The 15,920-nt window shown below is 38.5% G+C and overlaps 2 protein-coding genes across 2 annotated transcripts; one reads left to right on the top strand and one right to left on the bottom strand.

Annotated features, from left to right (window-relative positions):
* Positions 1-2,783: 2,783 nt before the first annotated feature.
* LOC125584413 lies at positions 2,784-5,174 on the top strand. Its single transcript, XM_048752866.1, has 2 exons — positions 2,784-3,024; positions 3,312-5,174. The coding sequence occupies exon 2, from the start codon at positions 3,444-3,446 to the stop codon at positions 4,980-4,982; it is 1,539 nt and encodes a 512-aa protein (XP_048608823.1). The 5' UTR covers positions 2,784-3,024; positions 3,312-3,443; the 3' UTR covers positions 4,983-5,174.
* A 5,905-nt stretch (positions 5,175-11,079) lies between these two features.
* Positions 11,080-13,318, bottom strand: LOC106376603 (pentatricopeptide repeat-containing protein At3g48250, chloroplastic). Its single transcript, XM_013816694.3, has one exon. It carries the CDS (start codon positions 13,176-13,178, stop codon positions 11,355-11,357), a length of 1,824 nt encoding a protein of 607 aa, XP_013672148.1. The 5' UTR covers positions 13,179-13,318; the 3' UTR covers positions 11,080-11,354.
* Between the last annotated feature and the right edge of the window lie 2,602 nt (positions 13,319-15,920).

Below are 15,920 nucleotides of genomic sequence, written 5' to 3'. Positions count from 1 at the left end.
ATCGTCGGAATTTCGTCGGAATAACGTTATTCCGACGACATACCGACGAAACAAGTCCTCGGAAATAATTCCTCGGAATTTCTTCTTTCCTCGGAAATCCCTCGGAATTTTCCGACGGAATTCCGAGGAAACAAATTTCCGAGCAAATTCTGAGGATCGCTAGTTTGTCGGAAATCTCCTCGGAATATACCGAGGGAGAACTTCGTCGGGATATTTCCTCGGAAGTTCATCGATCGATGCGTTTTTGGACATATATCTATCGATCGATCCGTTTATAAAAAAACGTTCGGAATATACCGAGGGACATCTTCCTCGGAATATTCCGAGGAACATGTCCCTCGGTATATTCAGAGGAAAGGTGTCCCTCGGTATATTCCGAGGAAGATGTTCCTCGGTATATTCCGAACGTTTTTTTATAAACAGATTGATCGATGGATATATGTCCAAAAACGCATCGATCGATCGAGTAAAAAATTTAATTAATTTCCTCGGAATGTAAAAAATATTAATTTTTTAAAAAAAATAAAATTTTTGAAATTTAAATTCGAAAATATAAAATTAAAATTAAAATTGAAATCATATTAATTAATATTCAAAGTTTCACAAATAAAAATAAAACATTCCGAGTTTTTAGAAAAAAAAAAAAACTACAGGTCTGGCACATCCGGGAACACCTCGTTCGGGTACATCCTCTGCATCATCTCCATCATTTGCTGGTTCAGCCTCTTCTGTGCCTCATAGCCCGCCTGTTGAGCCGTCATCTGGGTCTCCAACAAAGATATGCGATCATCCTTGTCCTTCAACTGAGCCGTAAGTACTTCTGGATCAACAAAGGGCGGTGGTGCAGAAGAAGGAGGAACCGACCGGGTGCGACGACCCAAACCGACCAAACGTCCCTTCTTCTTTGGAACCGACTGAATAGAAAATAGCCAAATTTACAAATTTAAACCAAGAAATAAATGAATTGAACTTTTAAAAAAAAAAACTTACGGATTCAACGATTTCGTTGATTCGAAACCGGGACAAGTTGGTCGAAGCCGTCGAAGCGTCATCCTCGGTTTGAAGCTGAGACACTTCGTCTACCATCTGAGCTTGGACCAAGTCGACCACGTCCCTCACAAGACCATCATCAATCTGGCCGGTCTTCTTGTTGGTATACGCCCTCCTCATTAGGGCGAGATCATCAACCGGCTCGCCATCATTTTCTCTGCAACCTTCGTACAATGGTTGCTTTCCAGCATCCAACATATCATAAAATCTCCTAGCTTCTGCATTGGGTAAATCTTCCCCTCTAAAATGATCATTTACCATCTGCTCAGTACCTACACCATAATCTACATCCGTTCTAATTGGTTCTTTTAATCTAACCGCTGGCTGAGGTTCGCTAGTACTACCATGTTCATAATCAGTTTCCCCATGATGATACCAAATTTTGTAACTTCGTGTAAACCCACTCAAATATAGATGAGTCCAAACATCCCACTCTTTAATAACCTTTCTATTTTTACAATTAGCGCAAGGACATCTTAACATACATGTTTTTGCTTCCGGTTGTCGGTGAACTAACCCCATGAATTCGGTTATACCTCGTTGGTATTCTTCCGTAAGCAATCTCGTGTTCGGATCCAAATGAGGTCGATCGATCCAAGAACGAAAATAATTTGAAGAAGACATATTTTTTTATGAATCAAATTCATGTGTAAATAGAGTAAGAGGGAGGATGAAGATATGGAGTGAATGAAGAGGAAGAGGAGTGCTTGTATTTATAGTTTAAATCCTGCCGAAAGACCGAGGAAATTCCGACGGATTTCCGACACCAAGGGCTAGTTCGTCGGAATTTCCTCGGAATTTTGTAAAATCCCCCAACGGCTCTCCAACGGCTAGAATATTTCCTCGGAATTCATCGGTTTTTTCCGAGGAACACATTTTTCCTCGGAATTTCCTCGGAATATTCCGACGGATTGATATTTCCTCGGAATTCCGTCGGTATATTCCGAGGAAATTCCGAGGAAACCAAATTTTGTGTTTCCTCGGAATTTCCTCGGAAATTCCTTGGGATATTCCGAGGATTTCATTTTCCGTCGGAATGTCCGTCAGAATACCGCTGTTTTCTTGTAGTGTTGATAATTTATTAATTTATAGGATTGTTAATTTACGGAATTTATATATTTTGAATTATGTTTTTATGAGAAACTAAGAAAATAGTTTATTTTATGTATATGTATTGTATTGATTAACATATAAATTTTTTATGTTATTCTTATTTGACTATTTGGTGTATAGAAAATATGCACCATAAATGTAAATGAATTTATAGGTTTAAAATGACAAAATAACATGAAAAATACATCAATACATTTAGGAAAAAATTAAAGGTTAAAATTTAATGTGAATAAAAACAAACTATACAATATATTTTTATATTTATATAAGCTTTATATACATTAATTATTAATTAATGTTTATATTTATATAACAATTTTTTAAAATTATTATTTTATTATCTTATCGAATTAAGTCATATGTTACTCCGGCTTAACTCAGGACTTCTAAATTTATTAATTTACCATGTTTATTAATTATTTGAATACTAATTTATGGTGTTTCTATTGTATGTCCAAATAAAAAAATTTGTGCCAAAACAAAAAACATGTAGAAATAATTTAGAACATGCATTCAGAGGTTTAAAATCACATTTTGCTATTGTGAAAGGATAAGTATGTTTTTGAAAAAAAAAAGTTATATGATATAATGACAACATAAATAATTTTACATAGAAACGGGAGATCTAGGGTTCAATGTTTTCGCGACGATGGGAACCGGGGATTGGTACCGGAGATTGGATCGGTCCGTTCAGGAAAGATCAGGGTTGTGCGACGGCGTATCAGGGCTGCATCTCGGGCCGATGGGGATTCGATTTTGGTATTAGAAAGGGGATGGGCGGAATTTTAAGGAAAATAAAGATTGGGATCGAAGGGCGACGGATTTCGGCTATCACTACAACAGATTGCTCAATCAATACAGGTTGTATAATGGATTGCGATCCTTTAGTCTTTTGCTTTTATTTAATTGGGAGTGATCTCAATTATATACGGAGGATATGGGGTTTACGGTTTTTGGAGAAAGTAAGATTGGCAGATTTCAATTTTCAGGGATACGAGATCGTGGGAGTTTATTGTAGGATGGTGAATATGGAAAATTGGGCACTATATAATAAGATGGAAGTCACCTTTCGTTGGAATATCATTCTTATCTCATCTTATTATAGTAAAGTTCTAAAGGGCTCTCTTTGTGGTGTTTTAATGGCGCAGAGTAATTTGTTGAGTAATGGTGAGGAGCAGAGGAACGGGGACGGCAAGCGGAAGAGGTTGAAGATTTCAGTGGCGCATTTCGACAACTCTGCGCTTATCAGAACCTATTCCAAAACTCTGATTGGACGGTGCATGAATCCCGTGGAACAAGAGATGAAGGCTTTGTTTACAAATCTCCCGAAGATTTGGAAATTGGAAGAAAGGGTTACGGGTAGTGACTTGGGCTTTGGCAAGTTTCAGTTTGACTTCATGACGGAAGAGGAGCTTGACGCTGTGTTGAGGCAGCAACCATATCACTTCGACTACTGGATGCTGGCATTGGCGAAGTGGCAACCAAAGCAACTCAAGGATTTCCCTTCGGAGATCCCGTTTTGGATCAGAGTTTTTGGTCTTCCCCTTGAATTTAGGACCGCTCCTACTCTGGAGAGTATTGGTGGTGCTTTGGGGAGAGTGGTGGATGTAGATGTGGTTCAAAACCGAGTTCAAGTTATAATTGACGCTTTCAAAGAACTATGCTTTGAAACGTCGATAGATTTCAAAGGAGGAGAATTCTACGAGGAAGAGGAGGTGGCGGTATCTCTCCGTTACGAGAAGCTCTTCGGTTATTGCAAGGGATGCGGGAGTCTTTGTCACAAGGAGGAGATATGCCCTCTTGATGAGAAGAACACGAAGGCGGAACCAGAGAGAAGGAGGGAGCATAGAGAAGGTAATGGGGGATGGACTGATGGCGTGAAACATGAAGAGCGAGCTCGGAGCTATAAGGGTGTGGTCATTAACGGCAATACGGCCCAACAGAACAGAGAAAGAGATTGTAAGGAGTATTATGGAAAGGGCAAGGGAAAGATGGGGGAGGCACCTGATTCTAAGTGGGTGAAGGTACCTGAGCGGGGTAATAGGAGATCTTATAACCACCACGGCAACTACAGAGGTAATGGGGAAGGTTCACGGGTTAAATCTACATACCGTGAGGCTGTTCCAGTTGTGGGCTCTGGTACTCAAGGGGTGTCGACTAAGACATATCCACTGCAACGAAGAGAAGATCAGGGGCAGCATCAGGATGTACATCCGGCACGTGAAGAAGGGGAGATCACGATGAATGAAGATGCTGATGCCACATTGCCGTCTGCAGAATTTCAAATGGAACTTGCTAAAACCCAGGCGGAAGGATCGGAGGTGGTCGTGGAGGCTATGGAGGAGGAGAAGAATTTACTTGCAGTGCAAGGATTGATGGAGAAACATGATGAGCCTTTTGACGATATTGAGATGGAAATTGAGGCTATTAATGCGGCGATGATGGCGAGTGGTGTTGATTTGGAGGCAGAGGAAGAGTTTCAAACTCTCTCAGAAGAGGAGTTTGAGCAAGATTCTGAGGCTCAGATAGAGAAAGTTCTTCTTCAGAATGCCGAAGAACCGGTGGCTGGTGATGCGCACATCAATAAGGAGCTGGGGACAGGGGAGGTGGCGACGAGACAGGGTCACCGTAAGAGGTTATTTAAACCTAATAACAGCACTGCAGGCAGTACTAAAATGAGAATGGCGTCTGCGCTTCTTTCACCAAGGAAGAAAACTGCAGCAGCAGCAGCTAAGGTCGGGACTCGTCATGGAGACAATACCAAACCACCGGAGAGCAAGGGACCTTCAATCCCGAAGCCGGTTAACTTAAAGTTCTAAGGTTTATGGATCAAATCTCATTTACAATGAGAGTACGAATAAAGGATTGGGTTTATGGGGGTGAAGCTTTCATTTTATCATTAAAGTTAATTTTCTTTGAAGTTTTATTTGGTTTCATGGGTTTGGGGGTAGTATTCATTGCTCTGTTTCTCTTGGTTCTTATTGAGTATTGGAATAAGAGTGGTTTATTGAGTTCCTGGTATTCTATTCAAAAATACGTGTTGATGATTTCTGGCAAAAGGGTTTTGTGGAGGAGGATTTGGAATTGTGGATATCATGAGTTTTATTTTGCTCATTCCCTTCTTATTGTACTAAAGTCTTTTGAAGACAGGAACTTTGATATATATGTTTGTAGATTATTTTATGGGAACAGAGGTTGGTGGATTAACGGAGGATGGTGGATTAACGGTCTAATCTTGAATCGGTGGTTAGGTTTATTTATATGTTTACATAGGCAGGGTTTAGTAAACATGATTTTCTTTTGGTGGGAGCTAGTGAGTATACAAAGCTTGTGGGTTCAAGATGTAATCAGGAGTGTTGAAAACGCTTTACGTCCTCGGTGGTGCGGAGTTATCTGTGGGGTATTAGTTTATTTGGTAGTTGAAATCAAAGGCCACGTACATTTAGGAAATCACTATAATGCATTTGATTATGTACGTATTATGCATGTTACTATTTCTTTGGTACATGTAATTTGGTCTACGTGGAACAATTGGAAACTTGAAAGTGGAGTGGTTTCAAATTTTATTCGTCTGAAGGCGATTTGGAATGTGAGGATGCGAGGTTTTATTATTTCTTTACACGAAATAATTAAATGTATGTTTTTAATATATATCACCTCAATATATCAATTAGCAGGAATAATTATGAATGTCTTATTTCTGAGCTTGAGGATTAAGTTGTCAAGTATTGTATTTGAGCGACTGTACGGATGTAGCGTGGAATGCAAGTATCAGCATAAGGGGTCCAGATGGTTTGTTTGGGCGTCGGTAGGGATGGGTGCTTGGTACTGTTTTATTGGGATTATAAAATGGATGGGTATCTTTAAACCCAAATTTTGGGCTCGAGAGAGCAATACAAGATATTATTATATATATGAAAATTTTAAGCTGGAATTGTAGAGGACTTGGGAGTCATTGGACCATAAGTTATCTTCGGGAGACATGGCATAAACACAAACCGGATTTTTTATTTTTATCTGAAACGAAACAGGAGTTCGAGTTTGTACAAGGGTTTCAATCACACTTTGGATATGATAGTGTGATTACTGTGGATCCTAATGGGAGGAGCGGTGGTTTAGCTCTTTTTTATTATAATGAGTATCAGGTGAAGATTTTATATTCTAGCAATAGAATGATAGATATTGAGGCGGTGGTTAAAGGAAAACAAGTCTTTCTTACTTTTGTTTATGGGGATCCGGTGCCAAAACTAAGAGAACAAGTATGGGAGAGACTAACCCGATTTGGTTTGGCAAGATCAGAACCTTGGTTTATTATTGGGGATCTAAATGAAATTACTGGGAATCATGAAAAGGATGGGGGTTCTCTTCGTTGTGCTACTTCATTTATCCCGTTCAATAATATGATAAGGAATAGTGGTTTACTAGAATTTCCGGCTCGAGGAAATACAATGTCTTGGCAAGGAAGAAGGGGCAAAGGGAAAGGAGCAGTGACGATCAGATGTCGTTTGGATCGAGCTTTGGCAAATGAGGAATGGCATACGCTTTTCCCATGTTCTTATACAGAGTATCTAAAGATGGTGGGATCTGACCATCGCCCAGTGTTGGCTTTCTTAGAGGATAAATTTATAAAGAAAAGAAGGGGGCAATTTAGATTTGACAAAAGATGGATTGGCCAAGAGGGTCTTATGGAGTCGATTGTAACAGGCTGGACGGGGAGTCAGGAAGGACAACTAGGAGATCTTGTTACCAAAATTACTAATTGTCGCCATGAAATATCTACTTGGCGTAAAGATAATCAACCATATGGAAAAGATAAAATACAGAAGCTTCAACAGGCACTTGAAGACGTGCAAATGGATAATAATCGGTCTCAAGAGGAGATTATTGAGGTTTCTAGGAAATTGCAGGAGGCTTATAAGGATGAGGAGGAATATTGGCACCAGAAAAGCAGGAATATGTGGTACTCATCTGGAGATCTAAATACTAAATTTTATCATGCTTTGACGAAGCAGCGTAGGGTTCGTAACAAAATAGTGGGTCTTCATGATGAAACAGGTAACTGGATAACAGATGAGAAAGGGGTTGAGAAGGTGGCGGTTGATTACTTTGAGAGTCTGTTTACGACCACGGATCCAACGGAATTTGATAGTTTTTTGGAGGAGATAGTACCATCTATTTCTCCCCGAATGAATCAAAATTTGCTGCGAATGGCAACGGAGGAAGAGGTCCGACAAGCTTTATTTATGATGCATCCAGAGAAAGCGCCAGGACCGGACGGGATGACAGCTCTTTTTTTTCAGCACTCATGGCATATAATTAAGAGGGATGTGGTTGAGCTGGTGAACAATTTTCTTCTCACAGGAAATATGGATCAACGTTTAAATATGACTAATATTTGTATGATTCCGAAAGTAGAGAGACCCACAAGGATGACGGAATTACGGCCGATAAGCCTTTGTAATGTTGGTTATAAGATTATCTCGAAGGTTTTATGTCAACGATTGAAAATTTGCCTACCAAGACTGATTTCGGAGACACAATCGGCATTTGTGGCGGGTAGGTTAATATCGGATAATATACTTATCGCGCAGGAAATGTTTCATGGACTGAGGACAAATAAGTCATGTCAGAACAAATTTATGGCAATCAAAACGGATATGAGTAAGGCATATGATAGGATTGAGTGGAAATTCATTGTGGCACTTTTACACAGAATGGGATTTGATCCTCGATGGGTTAATTTGATGCTGGAATGTATCTCTTCGGTCCAATATAGGGTACTTATCAATGGGCAGCCACAGGGACTTATTATTCCTCAACGAGGTCTACGGCAGGGGGATCCTCTGTCTCCGTATTTATTCATTATGTGCACTGAGGCATTAATAGCGAATATTAAGAGGGCAGAGAGAGAGAAACAACTTACTGGTTTAAAGGTGGCGCGAGCGTGTCCAGCAATCTCTCATTTGCTATTTGCAGATGATAGTCTATTCTTTTGTAAGGCAAACAAGGAGGAGTGTCAAACTATTCTTAGGATTTTACAGGAATATGAGGCTGTCTCAGGGCAACAAATTAATTTCCAGAAGTCCTCAATTCAATTTGGGCATAAGATTGAAGAATCAATTCGTCAAGAGTTGAGAGATATTCTGGGAATCCAAAACATAGGAGGCATGGGATCCTATTTGGGGTTGCCAGAAAGTCTTGGAGGGTCTAAGGTACAGGTTTTTGGTTTTGTTCAGGAACGTTTGAATAATAGGGTTAATGGATGGACATTCCGATTTTTTACTAAAGGAGGAAAAGAGGTAATTATTAAATCGGTGGTGACGGCTTTGCCCAATCATGTTATGTCTGTTTATCGGTTACCGAAGACTACAGTTCAAAAATTAACAAGCGCAGTTGCTCGGTTTTGGTGGAGCCCAGGAGGAAGTTCTAAAGGTATGCATTGGAAATCATGGGATAAATTATGTGAAACCAAAGATAACGGTGGGTTAGGTTTCAAGGATCTTATGGATTTTAATACGGCAATGCTTGGAAAGCAACTATGGAGACTGATGGAAAAACCAAATACTCTATTCTCAAGAGTCTTCAAAGGACGGTATTACAGGAATGCTTCACCCCTGGAACCGATTCGTTCTTCTTCTCCGTCATATGGCTGGAGGAGTATCATTTCTGCTAGATCTCTGGTTTGTAAAGGACTAATTAAACGGGTGGGAACAGGTTCGTCTATCTCTGTATGGAATGATCCTTGGATCCCAGCCACTCGCCCGAGACCAGCAACCAAAAATTTCCCCAACTTTTATCCGGACCTTACAGTGGATTCCCTCATAAATTCGGAATCTCGCTCATGGAATTTACAGGTAATTAGGACTCTTGTGGATCCTGCGGATGCGAAAATAATTGAAAGTATTCCTTTAAGTAGGAATCAGTTTGAGGATAGGAATGGATGGCATTTTACTAAAACTGGAAAATATTCAGTCCAATCAGGCTATCAAGTGGAACGGATTTATCCGGATAAGGAAAAACCACCAGTTTTTTATGGCCCTACAGTGGATATACTTAAAGCTTTCTGTTGGAAAGTTCGGTGTCCCCCAAAAATAAGGCATTTTTTATGGCAACTTCTCTCAGGATGTATATCGGTAATGAAAAACCTCAAGGCAAGAGGGATAAATGGAGATACATTTTGTGCTCGATGCGGAGAGCCTGAAGAATCAATTAACCATGTATTTTTTGAATGTCCACCGGCACGCCAAGTGTGGGCATTATCCAAGATTCCGTCAGCTCCGAATTTTTTTCCTACTTCTTCATTGTTTGCTAATATGGATCATCTATTTTGGAGAGTCCGGCCAAAGATGGATGATCATCAGTTTGCATGGATTCTATGGTATATTTGGAAAGCTCGAAATAACAAAGTTTTCAGTAATTTGGATATGGATCCGAGGGATACTCTTCAATTAGCTGAAATAGAATCATCACTTTGGGCAGAAGCACAGGTGGGAAATGACCCAACGAGAGGGCTTTCGGTACCGATCAATGTTCCCCTAGTGACACAAGGTCGATGGTGTTTTATGGATGGTTCATGGAAGGATAAGGATACGTTCTCAGGACAAGGCTGGTATAGTACTTTACCAGGGTTTGATGGGCTGCTAGGGGCAAGGAATGTAAGGGCATGTCTTTCACCCCTTCATTCGGAGATAGAGGCGTTGATTTGGGCAATGGAATGTATGAAGAATTTAAGACAGTTTCAGGTAACGTTTGCAACGGATTGTTCTCAATTGGTGAAGATGGTTTCGGAACCAGAAGAATGGCCAGCATTCGAAAGCTATTTGGAGGACATAAAGCTTCTCAAAGGAAGTTTCCTCAACTCTGATATAGTTCATGTACCTCGGACAGCGAATCTTCGGGCAGATAGTCTAGCACGCAGTGCTAGGAAACAATCGTCCTTTGTCGTTCACATGGATGCGGAGTTACCGATTTGGTTTACAGAGTCATCATGAGTCTGTAAATTCTTTGCTGTCAAAAAAAAAAAAAAAAAAAAATAATTTTACATAATACTGATCATTTAAGATGAACATGATCTCGACGTACCAATTAGAGTTCGAAAGATTTGGAAGAGAAGCTCCATCTCCTAAACTCCAAATACCTCTAAACTCCAAATACCTGATGATGAAGATAGCCGCTTTCAAAAATGTTTAAGTAGATTTAGAAAAGTAAAGTAAAAAAAAACTTATCTTTCACTCTATAATACATTAATTAATCATTTATGAGAAACTTATAGTAATTTTGTTGATTAAATAATGTCTTTTTTTTTATTATTTTGTATAATAACTTTTTCTAGTAAAAAGTTTATTTAAATAATAATGCAGTTTTATGAAAATTTTCCAAAAATAAAATGTATGAAGTTAATTATCATCATTTGTAAGTAAAAAGTGTTAATTACAAAATAAATAAATAAATTTAAAACAGTTTTTTTAGAATAAAAAGTAAGAGAATACATCAGAGAAACACATTTCTACTATCAAAATTCCTATATTTAGACGTTATTTATTATCTTCAAGAAAAGAGAGTGACGATCAATTGCTCTCTAGTCCTTAGAGCATCTTCAATGTAAAACTTCATTTTTCATTTTTTTTTCCAAAAAGGAATAAAAAAAGAAAATAGAGTAAAATTACTTCAACACAACTTCATATCTGACTCTATAATGGAGTAATGAACAAAAAAAAAAATAGAATACTCTATTTATGGAGTAAACACCATTATAGAATCAGATATAAAATTGGGTTAAACTATATCTTATTCCATATTTCATTTCGTTACATTTTAGAATAAAAAATAGAATGGAGTTAGAGATACCTTAACCGTTGTCCTGAGTCTTAATTTTAGATTTCAGCAAGGCAAAATCAAATCAATCGAAGGATAATCTACGGGGATTCAATAAATTCACACATCTTCGAAATGTTTTGCCAAAAACACATCGATGATGGAACGAAAAAAATAACAATCACTCAAAAGTCTATAAATTCATATTCAGCACTTCTATTACAATTGGTGAAATGAATTATGAAAATAACCGCATTTAAGGTGAAAAAAATAGTTCCATAACTGCATTATCTGAATGAAAAATCGAATTTTCCATTCGTGAATGGGCGAAGACATCCTTCAATTCCATCACAAAGCCTACATCTTGAGGTTTTACTTCAAGCTGCGCCAAAGAGTGCAGTGATTTTAGGGTGTGTTTTAAAGTGATGGGGAGATATGAAGACAAGGTTTTTCGCATCAGCGAGTCTTCCTCCTCGGTAGAAAGCTTCAACAACATGAAAATAGGCTGCAAAGGAAGGCGAATCCTTCGAGCTTAGCACATCCAAGAACTTCTTAGCATCTTCCAAAGTCCCAAACTTTGCAAGGTATCCATCAAAAGGCTCTGCATACGCAGGGTAATTTTGCTTCTTCATCATCTCTAGAAGATCCAGCGCCTCATCGCCCTTCTTGATTTCGAGCAGCTTGTCTATAAGACCCTTGTAAGTGGTTTGCCAAGGCTTTACATTGGCATTTCTCACCATCTCCATTAGGAATTTGCAAGCTCCCTCGATCCTGTTTTGGCTGAGAAACCCACCTACCAAGACATCAAGCAGATCAGAGTCGATATCAAACCCTTTCTCTAGCATATTCGCAAAACAGGCAAAGGCCTTATCAACTTCGTTGTTCTTGCAGTGCCCTTGGATGAGAATAGTCCATGTTTTTATGTCCGGAAAGCATCCTTGCGCTTCCATTTGATCTACAACTCCACGCGCTTCTTCTAACCTGTTAGCTTTACAAAGACCAAACACGAGCTGGCTGTAAGTGATGTTATCCGGCTCATAACCCGCATCTCTCATAGCCTTCATGATTTCTTCAGCTTCTTCAAACCTCGCTACGCTAGTTAACGACCTGTGGATTCCATCGTACACAGCCTTCGAGAGAGACTTCCCAGTTGATTCATACTTCCTGGAAACCCGAAACACCAAATCCAAATCTGGACTGGGACCAGCCGATAAGGACCTCAAAAGAAGACTACAATCTTGAACAGATGGCTTGAAAGGACCGTCCATCATAAACTCGTAAAGCTGAACAGCCTCCACCATCATTCTAGACTTCTGAAACTGTCTTGAAACCTTTATATAAGTGTCAAGATCAACCTCATGCCCTGCGGTCTTCATCTCATGGACAACACTCCAAAACTCCGCGACCGAACTAGGCCTAGCCAAAACCCTCAAGGCTGCGTTATACGTAACAGTACCGTGCCTATAACCAGAAGAAGTACCACCACCAACCCAATGAAAAAACGCCAAAGCTTTCAAGGGATGTTCCCTCAGCTCCTTCAACACCCTGATAACAAAATTATCCGAGAAAGGGAGTTTCATCTCCTGCAGCTCCCTCTCAACCTCACAACTCCAATCAGCTTTCGAAACAGCAGCGGAAACACTACCCGCAACATCAGAAACTGCGTTGTCCTTAAGCATCCTCTCATAGAAATGAGCCAAAGCAGCAGCGTCGGCCTTGGTAAGCAAACTATAAAGAGTCTTGTAAGTTTCCTCGTCCATATAAAACCCTCCTTGCTTCATATCAGTAAGAGTCATCCAAAACCGTTTCATGGATCTCTGCTGCAGCACCAAGATCCTCAGCATCGTGCTGTAAAGGGGAGAGCTTGGAGTAAGACCTGATTCTCTGATGACCCAATCGAGAAAGGAGTAAGCTTTCTCTGGGTGCTTATCTAGTTTCCTAAGAAGGTAGATTGCAGTCTCGTGGGTTAAAGACGTATCTGGATTCTTCAATTCTTCCTCTACTTTCTTAGACCAAGCGTTTTCGAGTACTAACTGAAGCATACACTCTGGTTTCGAAGAAAAGGAGCGGACTTGCCATGGGAGTTGAATGGAAGACGAGTTTGAGGGGAAACCTACCTGAGCTCGGCTTAGATACGACCGAGTGGAGATCTTTGAGTAAGCGTTTCGGAGAGAAGACAGAACTGCTTTTGACCTGTACATGGCTGCTGTGTCAAGAAATTGTGATACTAGGGTTTAAGCGAAAATGCACCTTCTTGCCAATTGGGGGTTTAACTGCCTCATAAACGCTTGCCTTTTTCAGAAGATATGTTGAATTTTAAACCCCAATTGCATACTCGGTTCAGACACTCAAAATATCCCAATGGACTTTGTAGTTTGTACAGTGGTATAAAAATGTATGGCAAGAAACTATTTATTTATGAGAACATTTTCTCAGTAGAATTTCTATAAATTAATACTCGATAAATTAATAATCTTTATAAATTAATAAATTTTATCGGTCCCAATTTGAGTCGGTTCAATATTTGATACAAATCGATAAAATAATAAGATAATAATTTTTTAGAAAATTTTATGTAAATATATGGTCCCATTAAAATTATAAATTAATAATTTCTATGTATACATATTTTATATAAGTAAAAACCTAATGTTATATTGTTTGATTTTATATTCACAATGGAATTATCTTTATACTTTACTAACACTTAATATATTTTTGATGAGATTTAGTAAAATTATATCTAAAACCACATTTATTTTCTATGCAATATATATTATATACACCAAATAATATAATAAAATTAATATAAATGTCAAATTTCAAAAAAAATAACAATTAATGTCTATATACGAAAATCAAATATTTTTCTTATCTTACAATAAATATATCCAAAAATAAAAAATTTAAATAAAAAAACTTTTGTAAATTAATATTTCTATAAATTAATAAAATTTCAAAGTTCGAGCATTATTAATTTATAAAAGTTTTACTGTAACCAAAATCATAAGTGAAACTAAGTGTATGACACTAATGTTTGACAGAATTAAAAAGTTATAATTTAAGTCTTATGTCATCTGGTTATACTCTTAGTAATTGCAAGTTGCAGGGGTACCAAAAGAAGGAAAATGTGACATCGATGGTTTATGAAGTGGACACCTTTATAAGGTTAGTATGCAGAATTAGAGTTTGATAAAACATCCATGTAGTTTTCTTTTTTATTGCATATGGTTAGGGATGGCAATTAAGGACCTGGACCGCGGGCGTGACCCGTAAATACTTGCTGCGGGGTGAGATTGGGCCACCATTTGGTAAGCCCGCAAAATTGCGGGCCTCGCGGGACGGGCTCAAAGCGGGACGGGCTCAAAGCGGGACGGGCCGAAAGCGGGATGGGCTACAGGTTAACCAGCGGAATTTTAAAGACCCGCAACCCTAAGTCCCCATTTCTGTTTTCACCTAAAATATTGAGATAGAGAGAGAGTGTGAGAGAGAGAAGGCTATTTGACGTTACGTAGCTCCGATGATGGTGGTTTCAGGGTCGATGATGCTTCCGGTCTCCTAAGCGCCTTCGATCTACACCGGTGGAGCTTCTTCGAGCCATCATAAGAAGTTTGAAAACTCACTTTCCACCGAAGAAGAAGATCTATTTTCCGCCATGGGTTCTTCATAGTTTTGCCTATATGTATTTGTTCACATTATCATACATTTTGGAGTTTTAGGTTTCAATATATATTTAACTAACTTCTATTATTCTTATTTGCAGAAGATGAAATTGATGTTGGAAAAGAGAAATCCCCATCTTTTTGTCGCTTGTTGGTGATAAAGTTGAAGAACAAGAAGTGTGATTTGGTATTTTCTTTTTATTTATTTTTGGGATTAGCATCTTTGATTTGGTGTTTGGTTTTATTTAATTTTGGATTCAGAAAACTAAAGCATTTGTTATGAATTTATGAGTTATAATATTTGGATTAAACAACTAAAGCATTGTTTATTTTTAATATGTTTGGAGTGTAACAAAAGTAACTAAACTAGTGTTTTGATCCAACTAAAATCTTCAACTAACAAATGTATTGTCTTATCCAGTTCAATCCTCGACTAGACTCACTTACTGATGCGCCATGAAGCTGATAAAGCGTCATGAATCATGTCTTGAAGCGTCATGAAGCTGATAAAGCATCATGAAGCTGATAAAGCGTCATGAATCATGTCTTGAAGCGTCCAGGAGCCATATGTATGTTTGTAATTTTATGTCCCGCGGGCCGATCCGCAAAGGCCTACATGTTTTGTGGTACGGGTTTGGTCAGCCATTTTAAGGACCGCAACCCACGCGGACCTGACCGCCGTGACCCTCTCGAAGACACGCTGCGGTACAGGATGAGACGAGACGGATCAACCTGTTTGACATTCCTACATATGGTTGCCAGTGTAATAAATGCCAAAGTGAGATAGTACCATAGGTTGCGAGTGTACTATTCTATCTCAGTGACAGTACAACACCTAAAATGCGGTAGGAACTATACATAATAAATCCACCCAAAATCACTGACTACTATATCTAAACCCTTACTTAGTAAATCTAAACTCTAAGCAGAAATTTATAAACTCAAATACAATCTATAAGTTGTTTTCCAGTATTAGACACTTGAAGGCACATTTACTTGTACAACTTCTAAATACTAAACCATAAACCCTAGCCATTAAACTCTAAATCTAAAAATATATGAATCTTAAATCTAAACAGAATGGAGCAAAGTAAATAGCATAGTACATATTGGTGAAAATATAAAATATATAAAATTACATGGAATAAATTAATATTGATCCTAACCACAACTCCCAACTTATAGATACTAAACCCTAATGACTAAACCCTAAACCCAAATATAAATCCTAAACTCTAATCCAAATCTCAAAATCTAATGTTGACCTCAAATTCACCCCTA

This window comes from Brassica napus, chromosome C3 (genome assembly GCF_020379485.1).
Source record: "Brassica napus cultivar Da-Ae chromosome C3, Da-Ae, whole genome shotgun sequence".
Classification (NCBI taxonomy): Eukaryota; Viridiplantae; Streptophyta; class Magnoliopsida; order Brassicales; family Brassicaceae; genus Brassica; species Brassica napus.
The sequence above is the reverse complement of the archived record's forward strand: the minus strand, read 5'-3'. Positions and strand labels throughout refer to the sequence as shown.